Here is a 25283-nt window from a genome sequence, read left to right on the forward strand (position 1 = left end):
CTTTAGTGCACAAGAGTCTTCATAAATGTATTCCACTTCTTAGTTCTTTCCAAAGAAATTCTTTAAGTGGCTGTGCACAAGATTTATGCCTTTACCCAGATAACTTGTAAATAACCAACCTCACTAGAAGAGTCGGGAGACTTTTTGAACCTGTACTTATGCTTAAAATTGCATCATTTCAGACTTCTATTAAATTATCTTTTTAACTAAATCTTAAATGCTAAGCCCAAAACAATGTAATTATGAATGCAAGTATAAATATAAAATTAACACTAAAAAAATCAGTAATACAAAAGACATCAATTATTATTTATTTTAACTCTTATTCACTTATTGAACAAACGAAATACTGCTACATTAGTTGGGATCCAAAAATTTGAGATAATAATACCTTATCCAATGAATTAATACCACATAAGTTGCGAAACAAATATTAAGAAAATAATTAGGACAATAAACATTTTCCTAAAGAATTCTATTTCACTAGGAAACTTCCGTGAAAAGCTTGAGTAACTTTCATATAATGTCATCATGTTCACATTATGGATCTAAACGATTAAAATAGCCATTTTTATGTTTTATAACAAAATAATAAAATACGAAATACATTGCATGTATTACAAATGATTACAAATGAAAATTTTCCATATTTAACTAAGGGGTTTCCTTTGACCATAGCTCTTTGTTTTTTTTTTTGACTTAAAAATATTAGCTGCTCTTGCATGCATGCATAAATTTTCATTTTACTTCTTTACAATTATAAGTAACGCTGTGACGGTACTTGATGAAGGGACCCCAACATTAACTTCAACTCACTAGATCGGCTTCTGCTATTCTGCAACTTATTTTTTCTCCTAATCCCACTTCATTTTTTATCTGCTATGGTAACAAGTTCCAGTCTTACTTTCAAAGAAAACAAAATTTAGAAGCCATAATTCGTACCAAAGATGTTGTCATGTTGACCCCATGCATCCAAGGAATTATGTCAACCAAACGAAAAGAAAGTGGATTCGCTGCATTATTTTCCAACTATCATGTGTTCGTAAGTTTGTAACCCACAATCACATTGTCCAATGAGACTACAGGTTCTATTCATACAGTTCTCAACACTTCAGCTATAATGAAAACATCGATAGAGTTAAAATCATCAGGACAAAATTAAAATCACCATCCAATACGAAGATAACAGCGACAGATTAGATAATGCACCCATCAACCAAATGTATAACCCAGTCCCAAGTCCTCGAAGCGTACAATCTTCTAGAAATAGGGCATGTACCGTGCTGGCCTTCTGAACCTGGGAACCTTCCTGCAGCATGTTTGAAAGGGAAAATAAAGCAAGATACATCAAGCATGCCATTGAGTAAATACAAAGCAATGGAGGTAAGAGCACGGGAAGGAACGTACCCATACCCATAAGGCGAGTAGAAGTAAGGGGGCACATATGGTCTCCTGTAGCGGTAACCCATATAAGGATTGAAGCGTCTAGGGCGGTATTGCTTCATACCAGGAACGTTGGTCCTTTTAGTCGAAACCTAAATATATATATATATAGCAATACATAAACAAATGTGATAGTTAAAATAATGGATAATAACATCCAGGGCCATTAATATGATGAGTTACTTTTGTTTCCTTTATTTTCTTCCCCTATTGAGGAAAGAAAGAAATTACCTTTAATTGCCGACCATGCAACTCAGATTCATTCAGAAGGAGAGCCTCTTGAATAGCTTCTGTTTCAAGGAATTCCACATATGCGAAACCCTTTGGTTGGCCAAATTTATCTGTCAGTATAGTCACTCTGTTAACTGTACCACATGATTGGAAATGCTGCTGCACTTCTTCAGGTGTGCATGCATAATCAACCTGCAAAACATGATTTAATCCAGTTTTTGAAGCCAAAGCTGAGTCAGACAACACATACCACAACATGTGAACTGCATTCAAGACAAAAAAGAACCAATTAAGCTCAGTTGGTCTTTGCTCTAGGGAACATTTAGGGTGTGTTTGGAAGTGTTTTTGGCTGACCAAAAGCACTTCTAATAGCCAAAACTGCTTTTTGTAGTGTTTGGTTGAAATCAACAAAAAACCCTTTTCAGGTCAAAGAAGCACTTGGGAGTGTTTCTTGAAGAAACACCACAGCCACTCTTGCAGGAAAAGGTTCAGGGTGAAACGTTTTTATCAACATTAAAAAACTTCCATCAGGTTAAGGAATATCTGTGCATTTGGCAAAAATATATTGATTTTCATTTTGACCGAAAGAAACTTTAAACACTGAACCCTAAATGCACAGCCACACACAAAAACTGCTAATAAGAAAAAGAGAATCTTTTTCTATAAATTTTTAAAAGCCTAAGAATTAATAAGAATTTCCTTCTTACCAACTTCTAAAAGTACTAAGATATGTTCATCCTATGATACAGAATTTTGGTTTTTGATAAATCCACACTGCAGTATGTAAGCATGGCTCCTACTAAGCAGTTCCCCATACAGGTTTCTGTCTCTTTTCAACTAAATTACTAACTACATTTTATTTCCTAAAAGTTAACGTCTAAATATCCAGAGCAGCATAATAGCTCCCCCCCAAAAAAAAATTTCAAAATCAATAAACAGTGACAACTAGTGTTAGTCGGCAATGGCATGTATGCCATTTCAGCTAGTCAAAACCCAAGTTGTATCATGAGCACCATCACAATATTGGTCTCTTGATGACATGAGCAAACCAACCTTCTTCCAATCCATTCCCTGGTCACATTTTGAGCCACATATTATCAAGTGCTTTTCTTCTACTAAACTAGCACATAGTGGGTTCAGTAGTTACTTCTTCCACACCTCCCCAATACCAAGTTCCAATTTTTGTTTTTTATTGTGCTGGCTACCAATGCTCCAATTTGTATAATGGTCCTCCAACATTCCAAAGATTGTTTCCTTTATGCATGTAAGAGAACTTGAGAAGATTGGGAATTGGGATGTCTGCATGCTACATTCCAGTATTATTTCAATTATTTTTGTTTGCACCTAATATTTGTTTTCGCAAGATGAAAAATGTCATTAGTAACTTATCCATCTAAACCTGGAAAGCTGTTGGCGTACAACAGACAGCAAAACTTTAACTTAACTCTACACCAAATTTTCACAATAGACAATGTATGAGCGCGCGCGCGCACACACGCATAAAAACACCACCGTCAGGAAATACACCTTTCCAAAGGTGATGTTATTTTAAGTATTACAGCAGACATAAATAAAATAAAATACAGGTATGTACGACAACTCCATGAAACAAGACCTTTCTTAATATTAATCTTTAGTGAGATGTGGAAACAGCAATTGAAAAATATTTGACAACGCCAACAGAATTCACAATAATATCATGAGTTGAAGAACATCACGCTCAAAGAATATCAGGTAATTTTCTTAATTTTGGTGAACGCAAATGACAAATAAGAGAATTATGGTCATAGGGAAACAGAATCATGTACCCCTCACCACATCTGTCAAATGGGCACATATTCTTGAGGCACCAACCAACACCATATTCCAGCAGCAGAGAGCTCTGCTACTACAACTGCAAAACCAACTTTCCCTTGCTCTTCAAAGACATAAGTTGCTGCCCTCTCGTGTACTGAAGATGAAGCATCTTAATTCACATCCTACCTCCTATCCCAGCCTTCTCTTGGAATATCTTCAGAAAAATTCAACCCACTTCTTTCCTCCTAAATAAAATCATATCATCTACAAATCACTGTTGTAGTTTTCCAAATTTACTTTTTTTTTTTTCCTTCAATCTTTCTTCCTTTTTTTTTTTTTTTTTTTTTTCACTTTTCCAAATTTTTTTTTTATTTCTTCTTCTTTTTTTTTTTTTTTTTGAGGCATTAAGACTTTTTTTTCTTTTTCCTCCCATCTTTCAACTTTTGCATTTTTTTTTTTTCATTTCAACATGCAAGACATTTTTCTCCCCTCTAATGACAGTCTAATTATACATCAGAATACTTTGACCCACCCTCAAACTACAATGTAACATGTCCAGCGCCTAAACACAGAGAACTTGGGGAATAATAATGACCCTGCGATCATAGTACGACATAAAGTCAAATCATGACTCTAAAGAGTGTGTATCATTTGCATCCACACAAGTGTAAAATATAAATATAACTGAAGTGAGCTGTACAGTTGAGGTGGTTAAGGAGGGAAAAAAGCCCCTTTTTTTTCCTCTTTCATAATATCTTTTTTCCCCCAAAGTAAATTAAAGAATAAAAGAGAAAAAAAAAAAAACAAGAGGAAAAGATAAGCACAACATAGAAGAACCAAACTGCATGGAGTAGAAAAAATCAGAATACCTATCATGGCAGATGATTATGGATCGTAATAGGAAACAATAAAGACATAGTATTATCAGATGTTTTGAATCAAATCTTGGTGATCTCCAAAATGGTAAAGCACAGACAATAACGAATTAACAAGGATCTATGTAAAATTTGCCATATTTTTTATGTGAAGCAATAGCAGGTGTGAATTCTAGTGAAAGTTCCAGCAGCCAAGACCCAACCCCAACTTAAAGGAAAACAGCATCAAAATTAACATATATTTCTCATAATAAAGCTGCTTATCAGTTATACATTCTTATGTTGACATGAAAAACACATTTTGTAGAGGTTAACTTGAAGATAGGAATATATCTTCATCAAGGCATATATATGACAGAAAATGCAAGGAGGAAAGTTGCATTCATTTTAGGTATAGGTAGCAGCTTAGAAATTAAGTTTATTTATTTTAATCTTTATATTTTAGAATTTGAATTTAAGGATTAATTAGTTATCTCAGCTTTATTTCTAATTATTCTGGGTTATAATTATTATGATATTTTAATATTTTGTTTTCTTTCTTATTTTAGGGGTTTTGTTATCATTAGAGGATTGCCTGTGTAAAGGTATTCTTGTAGGATTTGGAAGCACATTGATTTGATAATAAAGAATTGAGTTTACCCTACTTGCCTCTCTTTCTCCTGCCCTATCTCTCTTCTCTCCTCTTTTTCAACTCTATTCTCTCTCTATTTCTTTCCCTACCTACATAAATCACTTCAAAGCAATCTTTGATGTACATCAATATACCTTGTGGAAAATTATGCACGCTTTCACTGAAGACCAAATCAAGATAAATAGAAAGTGCATACATGATGTTAAAGCATGATGTGTTGATAATTAATGTATAAATCACAAGTTGATGCAATCTAAATTATCAGGTTGTGGGTTTGTTAATTTCTTTGCTTTATAGAAATTGTTGAATAAACGTCAGTCTAAAATTACAAATTTTAAAATTTTCAAAACCTTTGACCTAATATCTTCATATAAGAATACAGCTCAAGTATTTCTAAATTCTTGACAGATTGTTATGTGAAGTTACCTTCAATGGTACAGTGATTCAATCCATGAGTCAACCAACAAAAACTCTCCCTAATTCCCAACTTGTATAAAGGTTACGTTAGTACCAAAAACAAAACATTATTGTACTATGAACTTCCTTATAATACTTCCATAGGTCTGCTTCTCCCTAATGGAAAAGTTAAGATCCAGAGACGACTCATTAAAGCAGGCAAGCATTTTTATCATCACATTGCATAATCATCTATGCAAAAAAGTGAATAATTTTAATTTAATAAGTGATACGATTACTACTGTATCTAAACTATCAAGACAGCTTAAACAAAAATTCAGATATCAAATGGGGTATCCTTATTTCTTCACTAGATTGATATACAAAAATCTGGTCAAATGATATAGTAGACTATCTTGTTCTGTTTGATACTAAAATTATAAATTGATATCTAAACCTTGAAAGTGGGTTCGCGAAACCAGAGGTTCAGCATAATTGTTCATTCTTACTATGTCACACAAATGTAACATGCCAAATTGAAGGGTTTCTCTATAAACAGAAAAAGTTTCAAGATTATGAGGGGTTGTCAACATACACAGAAAAGTGCACAAAGAAGGCAGCATGACCATAGAAACAAATTGACCGAACAAAAGACCATACAGGTCCAAGGTTGACACATAAGGGGGCAATATGAAAGGGACACTGTAAGAATTCAGAAAGTGTAAGAGATTTCAACATGCTGGTACTCACATTGCCAACAAAAACAGATCGTGAATCTGCCTCTTCCCTGTTTGCTTGAGAAGCAGCCGCAGTAGCAGGATCTGTGTGAAATATGAAAATCAGACAGATACATAAATGAGTTATGAACATTGGGACACAAACAAAGAAAGGAAATAGTGTGGGAACATAAGAAAAGAATCAAAAGATCAATTAGCATTCATCGTAGTAAGAAACAAATTAAAACAAGCATGTTACTCAAAAACACTTGAAACAAAATTCTATACACATGAGAAACCTTTGTGCAGCTAATACCGCCAAAGAAAAAGATTTTTGAAGTCCTCATGACAATAAGAGTTTTGTAATTATTGAAATGCGGGCAACATAACAATTCAAAGAACACATAACATAGTAGCATACAAAATCCCATTATATAAGTTTATTAAGAAAGCATGGGACAGCTTCGATCCCTGAGCCTGACCTCTAGGCTCTAAGATGGCAATCAAAGCAAAAAAAACACAAATGTAATGTTTGAAGTTAACAGAACCAAAGAAACAATAAAACCCTAAAAAATAGAACCAACAGATTACAATAAAATGCTCAAGAGCAACATTTAACAGCTATACTAAGAAAATCCTGATTTAAATCGTTGTTTGTTGCTATAGAGACAAAATAGAAAACCAAGCATTATAAAAAATAGCACTCCACAAATCATATATTTCAACATCCTTAATCTTTCAGGCAATAAGAGAGAGAGAGAGAGAGAGAGAGAGAGAGAGGAACCTTGAACAGCACCCATTTCTTTCTCAACCTTGGCCTGCATCTCGCGAAGAGCAGCAGCTTCCTCCTCCATCTCCTTCAAGCGCTTCTTCATCTGGTCCAGCTCCTGTAATATAAAATACACACCAAATTTAGTTCTATAGTTTTGATGCTTTTGCGAAATCGAATCTGCTAGGGTTTTTATATGAGGACCTTGACGGCGTCGTCGTCGGCGGTGGACATGTCGACGTCGGCGTGATGGGCGTCGATGTCGCCCTCCATTTCTCCCTCGTCTGGAATCTCTGCTCCGTACACCTCGTGTTCCTCTTCCTCCATATCTCTCTCCCTCCCTCGCTGTCTCTCTCTCTCTCTCTCTCTCTCTGATTTCTACTCCGTGTCTCACTCACATTTGCCACTGGATTATATCTGCACGGTGGCCAAAAACGGTGTCGTTGTATCTAAAGATATGCCTTGCCTTTTTTATCCATATATTTCCTTACATTTTACAAACCATGCCACCCGACATCATCAGCATTCAACCCAAAAGTCCAAAACTTTGATTCATTTTTCATCTATAGCACTAAATATCATTATTGTCGACGTCTTTTGATATGTGGAATGTTTGTCTTTGTTGATGTTGGGTCGGATTCTTCAACAATCCATCTTTTTCTTTCAAATTCAAATTTCGGAATTTGAATAAGGATAAGGATGTAGCTATAATCTTAGCTATGAGTCTTGATTTCTCATGTCAGAGGGCAGAGGTACATTTTGTCTATCCACATTACACGCATATGCAAAATGCATTGTTTGAGTGTCAACTTAAGTCTGTCCACTATCACACACCCAATGACCCAAGTGGAGGCAATCAATCAACAAAGGATTGGTATGTCAGAATCATTACAACTTAAGGAAATTTATGTGGCTAATTGAGAATTGTCATTCACAGCAATTTTTGAGTCATCTACAACAATTCCAAACGAAACTTAAAATGGGTTGATAAACAAAATATGCACACTCGAAACTTATAGAGGAAATTTGAAAAAAAAAAAAAAACCAAACATGAAAAACACACGACATGTTCTGGTCACCAAACATGTCAAAATAAAACATTGCACAACCCCTAATAGATTGAAAATTAAAGAGGAATTCAGGAAAATAAATACATGAACAAAAAGAGGTTGAACAACCACATGGGTTGTACATGTATGGTTGTTTGAAACAGAGCAAGCCTTCAACTCATCACACATGGAAAGAATAACTATTGTACCTTATATTTATGAAGAACACAAGCAACAACTTCACAACCGACTACAGGTAAAATAGAACTCCCAAACACACAAGAAGCAACTTTACTACGAAGTACAAGAAACTAGAAATGTCACTATGAACTGCAGGAAACTAGAGATGTTTCCAATTTATAATGTAAATTGGAAGGGAAAAACCTATCACAGGAAATTAAACTCTATTTTTGAAATCCGTTTTTTGAAATTCAAACCACATAACCAACCATGCAGAAAATGGTAGAATCCAACACAAAACTAACATCTATAAAATAAAATAAATAAAACAAACAGTGCTAGAAAATTCTAAATTTGTATTCTAAATTTGGATCTCAAATGATGTGTCAGTATTTCATTGATTCATAGCCCAGCTTAAAGATTATTTATTTTAGAATAAATAAGACACTGATATGTGTATTTGGAATCTAAATTTGAGATATAAATTTGGAATGTTTAGCATTATTGTAAATAAAAACTACTAAAAGAGAAAAGGATAATTTGGGAAGTTGGTGATGAGGTTTAAACATAAAAGGACCGAACCCAACAATAAAAGAGAGATAGAATATCCATTGGGAATAGATGTCCATCAAGCAATTAATTTAATTTTTCTGAGTTATTAATATTTAAAACCCTAAATCTAAACAATAGCTTTAAACTTGTTTATGTATTATAATTTAAATTGATCCGTAATATCATTGTGTGGTGTGTGGTGTACCATCACACAAAATAGTTTGTGATGGATTTAGTTGATTACTTCATATTTTATTTTTTCAACCAAAATTTTTATAGTTTTATTTTAAATTGGTTTTGAGTGTAAACATTATTATAGACAATTTATTTAGAAATACTCTTTCATTGTTTTAGAAAAGATTATGAGTGGCAAATAGTAGATGTTGTTTTTCTTAGTTGTAAAATTGCACAGCCCTATGTTGCATTAAGGCAAAAAAATCCTGAATATTATGGAGATATATGATATATCCAATTTTCAATAAATTTTTAATCTTTGAAATACCAGAGCTTAATTGAACGATTAGATTCAAAGGATTGGACAAAGCCACAAAGGTGTGGGAGTCTTTTCTCTACAATGCTAGGCGTTTTGGACTCAGGAAGGAATAGCTGCTTGTTCCTTATTTTTTTTTGACCAATTGAGCTGCTTGTTCCTTATTACCCCATTTTATTGGGTCCGACCATTCCGCCATGGAAGCTCAGATTTTGATGCCTTCCCCAACCTCTTCCTCACCTCCATCTCCTCCTCCATCCTCCATGATTCTGACCCAGGATGAGTTGAAGAAAATCGCGGCCTACAAGGCCGTCGAGCACGTCGAGTCCGGCATGGTCCTCGGCCTGGGCACGGGCTCCACGGCGAAGCACGCCGTGGACCGAATCGGCGAGCTTTTGCAGCAGGGAAAGCTCAAGAACATTGTAGGAATACCCACTTCCAAAAAGACCCATGAACAAGCTCTGTCTCTGGGAATTCCATTGTCGGACCTCGACTCGCACCCAGTCCTTGATCTCGCCATCGACGGCGCCGATGAGGTCGATACCCACCTCAATTTAGTCAAAGGCCGAGGTGGGTCGCTCTTGAGGGAGAAGATGGTTGAGGGAGCTTGCAGGAAATTCATAGTTATTGTTGATGAGTCCAAGCTTGTTAGGCATTTGGGGTGTACTGGGCTCGCTTTGCCCGTTGAGGTGGTGCCATTCTGCTGGAATTTCACGGCCCATAGGCTCCAAAACTTGTTTGGATACGCGGGTTGTGTTGCAAAGCTTAAGAGGTTTGGTGAAAATGGCGAGCCTTTTGTGACAGACAATGGGAATTATATTGTGGACTTGTATTTCAAGAAAGATATTGGGGATTTGAAGGCTGCGAGTGACTCGATTTTGCGGCTTCCTGGAGTTGTTGAGCATGGAATGTTCCTCGACATGGCAACAACTGTGATTGTTGCAGGCGAGCTTGGTATCACTGTGAAGAATAAGTAGCTGGGCACTTAATCACTTATTACATGTTGGAGCAATTATATAGTTTTGGTTTACAATCAAATTGTGGAAGATTCGATTCTGTCCTTTATGCAACAAGGCAAGTGTTTTTCTTTATCTCCTATAATTGATTTCTTGATATTGTCTTTTAGTCAATTTAGCAAGAAAGTAGAACGCTTGGATTTTTTTGGGTAGCTGAATGACTGGCCTTTTATGTTTGATGGCTGTCGTAGTGTCATGTTCTGTTTTTTATATAAACCCCACCTCATTAGTTATTGAATGTTCTCAATTTTACAATTGGGCATCCATGCATTGGAATGTATCGGTTCATATTTTCTACCTCAGTTCAAACCATGAATAATTCCTTATTTATCACTAATTTGAATATCTCTCACCTTGTAAATCATCTCAAGATCAGAAAGGGTTACATATTGTTAACAAATTTCCATTAAATTTGTAAAGTATTTCCTCACCATCCTGAATGTTTCATTCTGAAATCTGAGTGGGAGGTCATTCTTGGCATCACTTGTCTTTTGTGCATAATTTCTGTTAATCTTTGTGTTTGAAATTTTTGAGGTGGTAGTGCGCTTTACCTGTTTGTTGAATCATTTATGTCATAACTTGTGTGTTTTGGCTAATTCTGGATGTGAGAGAGGCTTGCTATCCGAATTTGATCGAGTTGCTGGTTGTAAAGAGTGGGCCTATTATCTAAGATTGACTTACTCTTCTGTATCAAATTCATGTCAGTGATTTGATTTACTTGTTCGTGGGCGCTGTAGGTTCTCTTTAGAGACTACTAAAAACTGTGAATTGCCATGCATTAGAAATCTAATTTTATTTTCTATTTATTTTTTTTTTTGAACGGATGTGGTATTTGGTTTTATTGATCTCCATGCTGAGGATTGGATTTTTCTATTGAGTCCTGGTCATATATATTGAGATAAGAGCCGCCACATTCATATAACATTGATATAATAATGCATGCTAAACCATTGTGGGTTGGTTTAGGACACCCAAATTTTCTAAAGATTGTCGACATTCATGATTGATAGAAGCACCGATAGATTGTGTAGCCAATATGAGCGACGAGAACTCTAGTGTTCCCAACTAAGCTGGTTCAAGTTAACTCACTTTTCTGTTAGTTTAACCTTAATCCCAGAATGTTGTTTTACTGTCAATCTCTGTAGAGCAGGGGCAGTATGCTATGAAAAAGAACTGTAGGAGTTATGATTATGTGTTCTGTCTGTCATATGGGTCCGCTCCAGTAGTGCAGCAGAAGACTTCAGTCTTGAAAATGTTCTATGATTCTTGCTTTGCTAGGGGAGAAAGGTACGTGCAGAGCTGGATGTAGATCTGTACTTCATCTTGTTGAACTCACAGATCGAGTGGCTAGCCCAAGTGACATTCTTATTCCAAAATTGTTGGAACCTTGGGGTGCACCAAGAGCCACTGGTGCAGTGCAATCGGATACAAATCCACAGAGCCTCTGATGGTAATTCATGCATAGACAGTGGTTAACATTGATGCAATCAAACCCAGTATGTTTGTCCAGGTAATTGAGCCACCATTTTTGACGTTGATGTGTTTTGTCTAAGATATATGTTATATGGTGATATCTCTAGTCAAAAGCAAAAATGACAAATTGTGCTTGCCTTAACAATTGGTATATTGACATTTTAGAAGTGGCCAACTCCGTGATTTTCTTGGAATTGATAACTATTTTTCGTCTTTGTCTGCATTCTGGTATGGATATAAATTTACCCAATATTTGCATTCTTTGGCTCTTTTCATGGTTGTTGAGTTCAAGATGGCATGGTGACCATCTTCATAGCTTTCTAATTTTTAACACGTCTTTGAGATTCTTTTGAGGATCTTAATTTGCAACTTCTTTTTCATGTCAATCCATCCTCAGTATTGAGTCCTAATTGGTTTCAAAAGTTTGTTAAGGCACTCATGGGAAACATTTTTTCTGCAGCTTGTACCATTAGTTTGGATAATCTGTGAAACCCTTGTTGCATCCTCATTGGTTGTAGAGTAGCTTGTGAAGGAATTTGAAACAAATTATAATCTAATTGATTTGGTTGATGATAATTCTTCTGACCCATTTTGTATTTTAATCTATTGCATAATGTACAAACCCATGTGGTATTCTCTTTGATTATGTTACATATCTTGATGTTGTGGAACTCCAAATTATTCAGTCTGGTTTTTGATATTTTCCTATTACCCTTTTGTGTTGATGTCTTTATTCATTTGAACTTTTGTTTGATTAATTTCAGAAAAAAATATTGCTCTTGGTATTTGAGTAATTAAAGGAGAGACGTCTGGGTATCTTATAGGATTGTATACTTGTATCAAAATATGTGAAACCTAGTGGGGCCTTTGGTGAAACTTTTGTCCCTCCAAGATATCAGACTGGTTCTTGGGCACCCAAAGATCTGGTTAGGAACAGAGAAAAAGGGGTCAACCCATCAACAATGATATACAGACAACCATCGCTAATTGTACCACATATCCACCTCTACTGATCACATTACTGACCACCCTCTAACAAAGGTAAGACTTACTTACTGAGGTCGATCTCATCCCTATTAGAGGTTATCAGTAAATACGATCCAAATAGTTATAAAGAAACTAGGCATTTACTAATCCAACTGACTAACCTTCATGTCTTCGACAAAGCATGGGAATCCACCTATTGCCATGAAAGTCAAGAATGCTGCAACAAACATGAGCATTGAACCTCTAGCCTGAAAGTTACAGTCATTTTGAAGCTATTAAATTATGTTGGAATATGTGGTAACAATATATATTAGTAGAGAAAGATACAACTAATATCTTCACCTAATTACCTGAATGGAGCCAAAAGTGGAGCCTATGTCATAGAAGATAGTCCCTACGCATAAACACAAGGCAATGTAAATGGCAAGGCGAAGCCAGTAGTAGCCAAGATCACGATACATGTTCACAAAAGATCTCCTTGTCAGAACCAGGCATTGGGTTATGAAGCTTGCTTGGCTTCTTTTCTCTAGAGCTCCTCCTTTCTACAAAACAGAACAAAACAACAGCAAGTATTCATTAACCCTTTTCTCTTTCTGTCTTTGATCAGCTACTGAATTTGGACTTTCAAAACCATAAGCTTGTTTACCTATTGGCAAATCTCAGCCACCCTTTGCTGAACTTGCCTGAAAGTATTTGAAGACTTGTACGATTTTATGAGAGTGTTAATTGCTTCCTCAGTGCTTGTTTTTCCATCAAGTCCTTGTTCAATGTCCTATTGTCAATAATCAAGGTAACCTTTTGTTATTGGAGATTCCATAAGTTTATTCAATGACGAGGATAAGTACTTTCAAGATGAGCAAGCAATTATAAAATCTAGCAAAAAATTGAATAAAGTAATATAAATATAGGGAGATTGTTTTGTGAAGACTTACAACATCAAAGTCCTTGTTGATAGTCCTAAGGTAATGATCTGATGGATTTCTCAAAGTTGGGCATGGGAAGCCATTTGAAGCAAAAAACTGCAACAGATTGGTAACATTGTTTAATTGCTCATAAGATTGAGTCAACTCTATGCTGATCAAATTAGAATGATTCTTCATTTCTCATCGATTCACTTAATGCTGGAGGATGATATCCTATGGCCACATGATGTAGCAGTTTAATTAACAGCCGGTACACATCAGCGGTCACTTTATGTGGTCAGAAAATGTGATTCCTCTAGCATATAATATTGAAGAAACTAATACCTGTTCTGCCATTGAAGCAGGGCCAAAATAGACTGTTCTACCAGAGGAGAGAAGACATAGGTTTTGGAAAAGCTCAAAAACTTCACTGCTAGGTTGATGAATTGATGCAATGATTGTCCTTCCATCCCTTTGAGCTAGCTTGACAATGCGATTCATGACATGGTAAGATGCTGCACTGTCTAGTCCACTAGTAGGCTCATCAAGGAATAGAAGGTTTGGGCGAGTCAAGATCTCAATGCAAATGCTAACTCTTCTCTTTTGTCCACCACTGAGGCCTTTTATGCTCCAACCTCCAATCCTTGTGTCCATGGAGTCTTGCAAGCCCATCTCCCTTATCGTCATCTCTGCTCTCTCCTTCTTTTCGGCTTTGGACATGGAGTCTGGCAGTTGGAGTTGGGCTGAGTAATATACAACTTCCCTCACTGTTAATGTTGTCATTAGAGTGTCATCTTGAGTCACGTATGCCTGTAACATCGAGAAAATTAAGTCACACATACGAATTCAATTCCAAGACAATGAGAGAATGTAAATCTTATTCTTAAACGAGAACACTTGGTATGTTATTAGATTATTTATGCATAAACATATGTTCCTTCAATTCACATCTCTTACCGAAGTTCCAAAAGCAAGTGTTTCTTTACGGCCAAGGATTAGGATCTCCCCTGTCCGTTGTGTGCCTGAGCTTAGCCTTCCTGCAATAATGAGAACATAACAATTAAGTACGTAGTTAAGTATAAAAATTAAGCAATAATGTTAGTATGCATATATGTTAGTCCCTGTTGGAAATTAAGCACTAATTTGACGAGTCAATCATAATCAAGTACCTGCCAATGTATCCAAAAGGGTTGATTTGCCACAGCCAGAAGGACCCATGATAGCCAAGAGCTCACCCGGTTGAGCATACCCTGCAAGCCCCTGCAAAATCATTCTGTGCCCACTTTTCCTATCAGATACACCAACCCACAGGTCCCCCCATGTCAAGCAAATAGCATTCATTCTTGACCCTGCAACTGTTTGATCAGTTGATCCTAGTCGTGACTTTTGAACCACAGCTTGATGAATGCCATGATCTGAGTGAGAGTGAGCAGCAGCAACAGCACTGCTTTTAGATCCAATGCTAAATGGGAAATTTCTGTCCATGCTAGAACAGGACATGGACATGCCTGCATGGTCTTCTGTAGAAGCTGTGCTTTGCATCTCTACATGATCAGCATCAGCACTTGCCATGGGGTCTTCCACAGCTGGTAAAAATGATCTTGTTGGGCTTGGGCTTGGTGCCCATCTTGGGATCTTAGTTGGACAATCCATTTCGATGGTAGCTGAGCTAACTCAAGGAGAAGAAATGGGAGACGCTAGTTGAAGTAGTACTAGTACGTTGGTCAGTTGCTCTACTCTCCAACTAGTATTTAAAGTTTTTCAAAAGCCCTAATTTTTTTTTTACTTTTCTCATTCCTTATTTTATGGGTCAATCAATGCTATGACAACATACATGAAAAAATAACTGCGGTGGGTGGAGAGTAGAAGGTGGTGGAAGATAAATGACACAGCCTTTCCAGGGGTCACCCGTGAACAGCAGCCGCCGCGGGCGGCCCTACTATATGCTTGAATGTATTATCTCTCTATTTGTTCTTCTTATATTTTAAGGCTCTTAATTAGATGAATATTATTGTAAATTTGTAATACTACTTATTTGGCAATTTGTGTTAGCATATTATGTTTGTATCATGTCATTTCGTGTTAGAATCCGGTCCGTTTAATTAATTGTGTTGAATAACTCAATAATAGTACACGTTTATAATCGTAATATATTCAAGTTAACCCAGATATATTATAAACCTAAAAAATCTTAAAACCAAGTTTCTTTTGTTTAAAACAAAACTACCACTTAAGCATCATTTATAACTCAAAATTCACTAAATCATGATCCTAACAAAACCATAAAAAAATAATCCTACAATTATGTAATGAGTCTAATGACTCATACATAATATATTAAAAAATGGGAAAAATTAATCATTTTCTGTATATAATACTGAGTTATTTGTTTGACACTAGTCAAATCCTTTTATTATTTGTGTTAGCATGTTTGTGCAATATTCATATTCATGTCAAGCAATATATGGTTAACTAAAATCCGCTAATTATATATCAAATTCGAGTTGTGTTATCGTTTCATGTAAAAAATTGCCACTTCATGTAATAAATTTATACAACAAATAACATGTCTGTTAATATTTTATTTATCAAATTAAAAATAAATAAAAATTAATTTTAGTTAGAGTAACTCTTTTTCTTTTGTTGAGCAAGAAACTATTTTTCTTATATGCATAGTTTGTAATTTTAGCGAAACTAGAATTTGAATCTTCTTTACGTACCATCTTCTCTTTTGTCCTTGTCATTTAATACGATTCATGCACCATTCCTCATATTCTACAGCTTATCAGCCGTCAGGCCAACACATACACTTTCCAAAAATGTATCTAATGCCATATTTGTCAGTTCAATTTTAGATTTTTAGGTGGGTTGATAACTTGATACTTTGATACTCCATGTATATCATTTTCGTGGTGTAACTTAATTAATGCTCGCTATGTGTTATTATTGCGTTCCTTCAAATGTCGCTGCCGAGCGATCAATGGCCTATCTCCAGTGACACAGTCAAAAAACTTTAATTAGAGGTACCTAGACAATGCGAGTTATATCTTATTATATAAAACTTCTTAATTAATGACACTCTAACACCCCCAGCAAATTGCTATGCATGACAAGTTATTGTAAAAAATTACCATGCATGAAAAAATAACAGTGATGGGTGGTGAGAAAAAAAATATAACACGTAGCCGCCGAGCCACTGGACTCACTTACTACATGCTTTTATTTTATAATAATATTACTTATCTGGAAATGTGTGTTAACGTATTATGTTCATTTTGTGTCAAATACTAATCTACTCTAATTAAATTCGTTTAATTAATAATGTCAAATAATAATATAATCCGTTTATAATCATAATGGGTTCAGGTCAATCAACATATATAGCAAACCAAAATTACAAGTACTTAGGCTTGCATTATGTATAAATAAACATTAACTTAATTATAATCCTAACAAAATCATAAAAAAATAACTCTACAACTATATAATGTCTCGTAATATATATTAAAAATAGAAAAAAAATAAATCATGGTAAAAAAATTTGATAATTTTCTTGGTATTTCTTAATATTTTTTAAAAATCGATATTTGATATAAAAATTTTCAATATTGTCTTTCAGTTCATTTCACTTAAACTTCTCATATTAAATAATTTCACTATCAATAATTTATTGATAATATATCAATATTTATTTATTGTTTTATTTTTAACTTGAGTCACTCGGCACTCCTCCTTCGCACAGAGTGATACGAAATGATGTATCACTACGGTACATCTACTTCAATACCATGAAATTTGTAGAAATGCTTATCTTGCAAACTAACTTGCAAAGAAATGGTGCTCATATACCTTTATATACATACATATATATATATACATATATATATTTACTATACAAATTACTTGACAAAAAGAAAAAGACATACGAATTCAGTTGGTTTTAATTTTATCTTTCAATGAGGATAATTGTTAACAAAAAGATCTCACATAAAAAATGTGAGGCCTTGCATAGTGGCTTATAAAGATTTGAGGTTCTCTTTCTATTGCTAATTAGTTTTAAGATGAATGTCTAGATTCCTTCATGTATTAAAGCATGTTATCCACGTGTTAGGCTAAACGGCCACACGTGCTTCCAAGTCACCTTATATAAATTGTCCACGTGTTAGGCTTAAAGATCTCACATAAAAAATGTGAGGCCTTACATAATAATTTCTAAGAATTTAAACTACTCTTTTCATTACTAATTAATTTTAAAATAAATACTTATATTCATTCAATAACAATAATTAGTGGGGTTTCACTAATATAATCAGCTTTCATTTTCAATTTGGAGAAAAGGGACACAATTTTACTCACAATTAAGTAGAATAAATAAACCACTTGCCCACTTGGTTATCTTAGGATTCTTATCCATGGAGACTGGGTGGTGTCATGAATAAGGGAAAATTAGGTCCATGCACCTTCGCGATTGTTTTGACTTTTGACAGGTGAAAGCTAGAACCTCTATGCCTGCACCTAATTTACTTTTGTACGTCTTCTGTCATTTGTCATGGTTAATTTATGCAGTGGTGTAAGGTTTACTGTGTCATTTATCATGACTAATATACATTGCATCTAGAGCTGCCAACTCATCACCACCCATAAATTTAAGGTATAAATTTAATTTAAACACATAACTATATAAGCTATTTCAACAGGATTTATAAACTTTAAAATATTTTAAATATACACCTGATCTATTATCTAAATTGAAAAATAAATTTCTGTCCAATGATTCGTTGAGAGATCAGTTAAATGACAGCTTGGCTTTTGTTGACCGAGATTACTTGACGACATGGCGCTATTTCAGCAAACATTTCCCACCAAATGAGTGACATAGGCTCACAATTAATAATAATAGAGAGAGTGAGAGTTTGTGAGCCCGTGCCAGGGGTTAGGTGGACCCGTGTCACTCATTTCCCGCCAAATGAGCGACACAGGTCCACCTAACCCCTGACACGGGTCCACAAAGTCATCATCTCTTTTTCGCTCGTTGAACACAAGTGAGAAATTTATATTCGAAGTTGGGGGAAACGCGATGTTTTTTGGAGACTAAATGGTCAGAAGAGCGTTCGACGAGCGGGAAAGAGGTGATGGGTGTGTGGGCCCGTGTCAAGTGGACATGTGTTGCTCATTTGGCAGGAAATGTATGCTGAGTTGGTGCCACGTCGCCAATTAATCTCCGTTAGCAAAAGCCAAGCTAACATTTAACTGATCTCTCAATAAATTGATGAACGAAATTTCATTTTTCAATTTACAAAATAAATCAGGTGTATATTTGAAATATTTGAAAATTCGTGGACCCTGTTGAAATAGCATATATAGTTATGTGTCTAAATTAAATTTATGCCTAAATTTAAAGTCATATCCTTAATTTCAATTTCAGAGGTTGGTGTATACGTATAGACATTCTTAATATAAATGCTTGCTTATCACGTTATTCACTCTGCCTTTTCTTTTTGGGATTTATTTTCGGACACTACTTTGGTCACCCATCTTTCCAAAATTATAATTTTGGTAATGCCGACGCATGATCGAAATCGTTCATTTTTTAGATCACCTATTATAGATCATCTCTGTAAAAAATCAAGTCAATCGGAAATCGTTTGGTTATATAATTATTGTTGATTAAATAGAAAAAATCAACGATTTGATCAAAAAATTACTCTTTAATTGACAATCATCAATTTTTTTTACTTAATTAACAACAGTTATATAATCAAACGATTTCTGATTGATTTGATTTTTTACAGAGATGATATTTAATTGGTTATTTAAAAAATGAACGGTTTCGATCATGCATCGACATTGTCAAAATCGAAATTTGAGAGAATGGGGTGACCTTGAAATACCCCCTAGGAGTGACCCAAATATTATTCTTTATTTTCTTTCATTTTCACTGTGCAAAGAGAGACTAAGTTTTTTGTTGTATCATGTAAGACCAAATTTTCAAATGAAACAAATTTACTGTCATTATTTTATACTCATTAATATCTGTTGTTGTTTGAATCCAGCCAACATGCGTGAACCAGAGTAAAACTAAGCGAACCCTATAGTTAAAACCAAGCGCGTATAAACCTTAGCCAATTAACCCTATAGTTAGGATTATAGCAAAGGACCATTTTGGTAAGTTTTAAATTACGTTGGAAAAAAAGACTCATTGGACGAGGGCTGTATTAACATCCCATATAGATGGTAAAAAATGAAAAAGAAAAAAAAAAAAGGAGGCTATGAAAGAGTGAGACTCCAACTTGGGGTTTTTAATAAATTTCTATTTAGTTAAGGTCAGTACTTGGGTCACCCTTTGGGGGTACCCCAAGGTCACCCTCTCAAATTTCGATTTTGGCAATGCAGGCGCATGATCGGAACCGTTCACTTTTAAGATCACCTATTATAAATCGTCTTTACAAAAAATCAATTCAATCAGAAATCGTTTGATTATATAACTGTTATATAACCGTTGATTTTTTTTTATTTAATCGATAACAGTTATATAATCAAACGGTTTGGTAAAAAAATCACTCTTTAATCGAAAATCATATATTTTTTCTATTTAATTGACAACAGTTATATAACCAAACGATTTCTGATTGATTTAATTATTTGCAGAGATAATTTTTAATATGTAATCTAAAAAGTGAACGGTTCCAATTATACACGGCATTGCCGAAATTGAAATTTGTGGGGGAGTGGGGTGACCTTGAGATACCCCCAAGGGATGACCCAAGTATTGTTCTTTAGTTAATATATACTAGCCCTTTGACACACACTCCATGCATGTCAAATGCCTTTCTTACCATAAAATTACAATTCTTTTGTTTAATGTTAATTCATAATAACATTCTATTGTTTAATTTTAATTATTTATTTAACATCTCTAATTTATCTATTTATAATAATATAGATATTGTTAAGTTAATAGACGATTCGAATCATTGAAATCTTATATGAAGTAGGCTCAATTAAAAATTTGTGTAAAAAATATGATGTCATGGATCTTTCTCCATAACAGGCCCTAAAAAAAATAATAACCTGATTTGTTTATTTATTAAAAAAAACATTTTAACTGTTTGTTGGTTACAATCCAACTCTAGTAACTATTGGTCAGTTATAATAAAAAAAAAAATTGCATAAAATGATATTTATAAAAATATGTTTTGTCTTTTTGTTAAGTATACATATGCAAACTGGATATATATACAAGAATTTAATCATGGATGTTTCCCATTTATTGGGCTTTGATTATAGGACACCTCAAACTTTTAAAAGGTAACAAAGCCTGCTTCAAAGAACTCAGTCATGAGAAACGGAGATAGGCCTTGACAAACCAGCCTGTTTTGAAAGGGAAAAGAAAAGATTCGGACCGTGAACTAAGCAAAAGTTTTTGACCCAAAAATTGTATGGACCTCATTATCTTTCTAGGATTGAGTTCAAGCGAAATCTTCATATTATTTCGACATTATGATATGTTGATGATTTTTTTTTTTTTTTTTTATGGTAAATCATATTATTGCATTAAAACAATCAAAAAGACAGATAGAATACAAAATGTGAGTCTAAAGGCTTACAAAAAAACAAAACCCCATAGAAGTGGAGCAGAAAAGCTCACAGAAATTTCAAAATCTCATAACATCGGCATCGAGCAGACATTATAGTCACCAAACGGAGCCGAGGCACCGTAGGAATTAGCGAACTAGTCGCATTTGGGTCCACGATCCTACCAACATCTCTAAGTCAAGACTGACAATAGCTTAAAGTGGCAAATCGGGCAATAGTAATCGATAGAAACATGACCGGTATTGGCGAAAATAGTGATTCCCTATCACCTTGTGATGAGTGCCAGAGAAAACTTGAAAGCATCAAAACACAAAACAAACCAAATCGCACTGTCGAAATGACAATGAATCGGAAACGCTCTCACTTATTGGGAGGAGAGTATCCCTAAAGACAAAATAAAAACACAGAAAAATAAAAAGAAAAACAGAGGAAAGAGGGGCGAGGGGAGGAACAGTCTATGAGAACACAAGGGCTGCCCTCCCCCATGGAGAGGTTGAGGAGAGGAGAAGAGAGTTTTTTCTTGTGGGGTGGCGGCTAGGGTTCAAAAGTTCAGTACGATATGTTGATGATGTATGGACCATCTTATGTGGCAATTGATGTGTCATGCTATGCTAATTAATAAAATGGGTTGACATGAATTTTAGTTTTAATTATTTGTATACCAGTTCATATTATTAATTATATGACATTACCATATAAGTTGCCATACAAGGTGTTCAGATAAGTGTGTACAAATAACATTACTTTTTCGTGAATGAATCAACTACTTAGAGTAAAACTCATATTATATAGCATAAAAAAAAAAAAAAAAATGCCAAATGATTTGGAGTAATTAGAGTCTGAAGTGCACGAAATTGATTCCTATATCTGGGGGAAGCCTACCCTGAGGAGGAAGCTTGGGCAAGAGACTAGCAATCTGCATAGCGGTTTCCAAATATGAGGCAAATTTATTGAGTAGTCCATGCTTCTCTGTGTTTTTGTCTAGCAAGTCATGGAAGTTGCAGTTTTTTTTCCCAAGTAGGTCTTTAAACGCCTTCTTGTTGAAAGTCCAACTTCCTGTTCTCAAATTGAAGTGATACAAAGGAAGGAACCGTTGTCCGTAAATAGCTATAAACTCCAATGCAGTCAAAATGAACTCGAATTCATCATTTGACATGTAGTAGGGAAAGCTGATTCTAGTCCATCCGGGTTTCAATCCCACATAGCCCTATATATATAAAATTAAATTAGAACCCATGCATATATAGTAATTAATTAATAGTTTCCACCTTATGACTCTAGATTAATAGTTTCAAAATTTAGTGGTAAGAAGAATATATATATATATATATATATAGAGAGGGAAAGAGAGAGAGAGAGAGATTTTTTCTAGAGTGTCCGTATTTTTCAAAATTTACAGATGTCGCCATAGTGTCAATATGAGGTAGACAATGTCAATATGTGTTACAGTAAGTTTGTGCCGACATGTGCTACAACACATGTCGACAATGTCTGTCCATATCAACACTGTGGCGACATCCGCAAATTTTGAAAAATACGGACATCCTTTCTAGAGATTGATTGTCTATATATATAAAATAAAATTTCACTTTTAGCCCTTATAACTTGGGCCAATTAAATTTAATTTTCATTCATGTAGTTTCAATTGTTTTGTTTTTTGGCTTGTACTTTACAAACATTTGTAATTTTGGTCAATTACTTTACAAATTGTTAGCAATTTAAGAATTTAACGAATTAATAGACAAAAATGCTATTGTATCCTTAAATGACAATAGTTAAAGTATATGACCAAAATTACATGAACGAAAGTAAAACTTTACCCAAACTGCAGATATCAAAAGTGAAATTTAACCTATATATATAAAATTAATTAATGAATGAGAGATTAGATAATTAACCTTTTGAATGGCAGATCTATAGGCAAGTGAATGAGTCTGATCAAGTTTGAGCAGAGTGTGAGCATAGGGTCCAGCGCAATCGCAGCCACCTCTAGCCTGGATACCAAATAGATTATTGAGCAGAGATGCAACAAAGGCCCCATGGAGTGGCTTATCTCTCTTGATGTTAACGTTATTAATGGTGGTTGATGTTGAATAAATGAGGAAAGAGAAAATGGCTTGTCTCTTGGCACTAGTGTTTCCCAAAATCCCTATGTTTTCATTTGGGAGAAGCCTCGCTAGTGCCCTTTTAACATATATTTGCTCCTGCTTTTCTATCACTTCATAACCAATGTATTCCTTCACCCAAAAAGCCAATGCTGCTCTAATTGTTTGGATTATTTGAGGTGTACCACCATTTTCCCTTTCTTCTATGTCCTCCCAATATACCGTGTCCTGCACGCATCAATTAATTACTCATATTCGATTATATATTTAACTAAAATAAACAAATATTATTTATCTTCTATCACTACTATAATATGATATGATATCACATGGATTTATAGCATTGATTGAAGTATATATGGACGTACCAATGACATGATGTAATAATTAAAACCGTACTTCAGAAAGTTCTTCCTTATCTTTTTAATTTGGTCTGTCGAGTGTCAATTTCACTTAGGTATGTGGACCCAGATTGGAATTGATTATGTCCATCCAGATTTCAGCTAGTTTAAGGTCAAGAAATAAGAATGATGAGCTATATACATAGTGTGGGTGTATTAATTAGTTTTAACTTTTAAGAAGTTTGGTGACTCCATGCCAGACAAATTAAACTAACTACCTATTTTGATCACAAAAAAAATTAAAAAACTATGCACCTATTTAAACATAATACGCCATATTTTCTAAAAGTTTTTCTAGCTAGCTTTCAATTTTCTCTAGCTAGTTTCTTACGCCTATACCATTTAAATTTTCGGAGTTGTCTTACATTGTCATTTGAACTAAAATTTGTTGCATGTAGAACAAGATTCATACTTAATTCTAACATATTTCTGTCTTAAAATGCAGCAAAATTTGTCTAAGAACATAAAAATACACGTGCTATATTTAAGACGGAAATCTTAACATATAATATTTAAGTCGGTTTAACTTTTTATTTTTTATATTTTGAGTGGCAATGTGAAATGACCCTCAAATTTTGAGTTGTGCAAATGTAAAAAACCCTATATATATCATTTTAATTAATTTGTTTGTATATATATATATATATATATACCTTTTCTGTGAAGCCATTTACAAAAGCAACAGTTCCACCTCCACAAGTTGATGGTGGAAAAGATTTGAGCTGATAGAGAACCTTGCTCATAACAAGGATGCCAGGGGATCCAGGCCCTCCAAGAAACTTGTGTGGACTAAGAAAAACACCATCGTACCCATCTATCTCTCCACACCGCATCTCAATTTCCACATAAGGCCCACTACATAAAAAGCATATATATATATATATATAGAGTTAGAAAAACAAATGTGGACTAGTAACATTAATGCAGTTATATATCCCGACAAACAAACACTAAGTACAAGATTCATTAAATTCAATTTGTAAAATATATAATCAAAATTACAATATTTTGAAAAGTAGATAATTAAAAACGCAACGAATTTAACGATTAAAATAAAATAAGTGTAGTGTTGGTACCTTGCTGCAAAATCAAAGCACGCAAATCCCCCATATTGATGAATGAGTGTCGCAATTGCTCGTGTGTCTGAATAAATTCCAGTGACATTACTACAAGCTGAGAAGGAACCCAGAATTGGGCGGTTGGAGTATTTATACGACTCCAGTTGTAGTCTGAGAGCCTCCATGTCCAACAAGCCATCCTCATCTACGCCAATCTCAACTACTTCTGCTAAGCTTTGCCGCCATGAGAGCAGGTTCGAGTGATGCTCATAAGGCCCAACCAAAACGACCCACCTTTCTTGGCTGCTAATCACATTACTATTTATCACTCTCTCCCTCAAAATTGATGGCACTGTAATGCCCATCACCTCTTGCAGCCTTTTAATGGCTGAAGTCGTGCCTTGCCCACAGAACAAGACTGCTGCTTCATCATCTTCTCCAACCCCTAAGCACTTTTTGATGTACTTGGTTGCTTCATGCACAATTTTTGTCGTCCGATGTCCCACATAACTGTCACTAGTGTGAGTATTCCCTACACGTATATAAAACATACATTAATTAATGCTTCATCTAACCAAATATTAATTAATTGTAATGTGATCGATACCGCAATTCT

At 34.7% G+C, this 25283-nt stretch overlaps 2 protein-coding genes and 1 pseudogene across 3 annotated transcripts; 1 reads left to right on the top strand and 2 right to left on the bottom strand.

The window, feature by feature from the left end:
• Positions 1–989: 989 nt before the first annotated feature.
• On the bottom strand, positions 990–7247 carry LOC147284079 (RNA-binding (RRM/RBD/RNP motifs) family protein). 2 transcript variants are annotated; one of them, XM_086244057.1, is made up of 6 exons: positions 7063–7247; positions 6874–6976; positions 6124–6194; positions 1675–1866; positions 1408–1535; positions 990–1309 (listed from the first exon to the last, which is right to left on the bottom strand). In XM_086244057.1, exons 1-6 carry the CDS (start codon positions 7183–7185, stop codon positions 1261–1263), a joined length of 666 nt encoding a protein of 221 aa, XP_086100183.1. In that variant the 5' UTR covers positions 7186–7247; the 3' UTR covers positions 990–1260. The 2 variants fall into 2 exon arrangements, with proteins under 2 accessions (XP_086100183.1, XP_086100184.1); XM_086244058.1 differs by having other exon boundaries at positions 1414–1535; positions 7063–7246.
• A 2011-nt stretch (positions 7248–9258) lies between these two features.
• Positions 9259–10378, top strand: LOC147284080 (putative ribose-5-phosphate isomerase 2 pseudogene; annotated as a pseudogene).
• A 2763-nt stretch (positions 10379–13141) lies between these two features.
• Positions 13142–15162, bottom strand: LOC147284081 (ABC transporter G family member 1-like). The gene is made up of 5 exons (XM_086244056.1): positions 14677–15162; positions 14465–14544; positions 13853–14317; positions 13538–13624; positions 13142–13377 (listed from the first exon to the last, which is right to left on the bottom strand). The coding sequence occupies exons 1-5, from the start codon at positions 15158–15160 to the stop codon at positions 13252–13254; spliced, it is 1242 nt and encodes a 413-aa protein (XP_086100182.1). The 5' UTR covers positions 15161–15162; the 3' UTR covers positions 13142–13251.
• Between the last annotated feature and the right edge of the window lie 10121 nt (positions 15163–25283).

Source organism: Dryas octopetala, chromosome 5, assembly GCF_963921425.1.
Source record: "Dryas octopetala chromosome 5, drDryOcto1.1, whole genome shotgun sequence".
Classification (NCBI taxonomy): Eukaryota; Viridiplantae; Streptophyta; class Magnoliopsida; order Rosales; family Rosaceae; genus Dryas; species Dryas octopetala.

Bases quoted from the DNA above. Each gene is read 5' to 3' on its own strand.
- LOC147284081 (XM_086244056.1), bottom strand. From the start codon at position 15,160: ATGGATTGTCCAACTAAGATCCCAAGATGGGCACCAAGCCCAAGCCCA. The intron at 14,318-14,464 runs GTAAGAGATGTG...TCGATGTTACAG, and splicing joins CACTTGCTTTTGGAACTTCG to GCATACGTGACTCAAGATGA. The intron at 13,625-13,852 runs GTATTAGTTTCT...AATCTGTTGCAG, and splicing joins CTGCTTCAATGGCAGAACAG to TTTTTTGCTTCAAATGGCTT.
- LOC147284079 (XM_086244057.1), bottom strand. From the start codon at position 7,185: ATGGAGGAAGAGGAACACGAGGTGTACGGAGCAGAGATTCCAGACGAG. The intron at 6,195-6,873 runs GTTCCTCTCTCT...TATTTCACACAG, and splicing joins AGAAATGGGTGCTGTTCAAG to ATCCTGCTACTGCGGCTGCT. The intron at 1,310-1,407 runs GTACGTTCCTTC...AACATGCTGCAG, and splicing joins TACTCGCCTTATGGGTATGG to GAAGGTTCCCAGGTTCAGAA.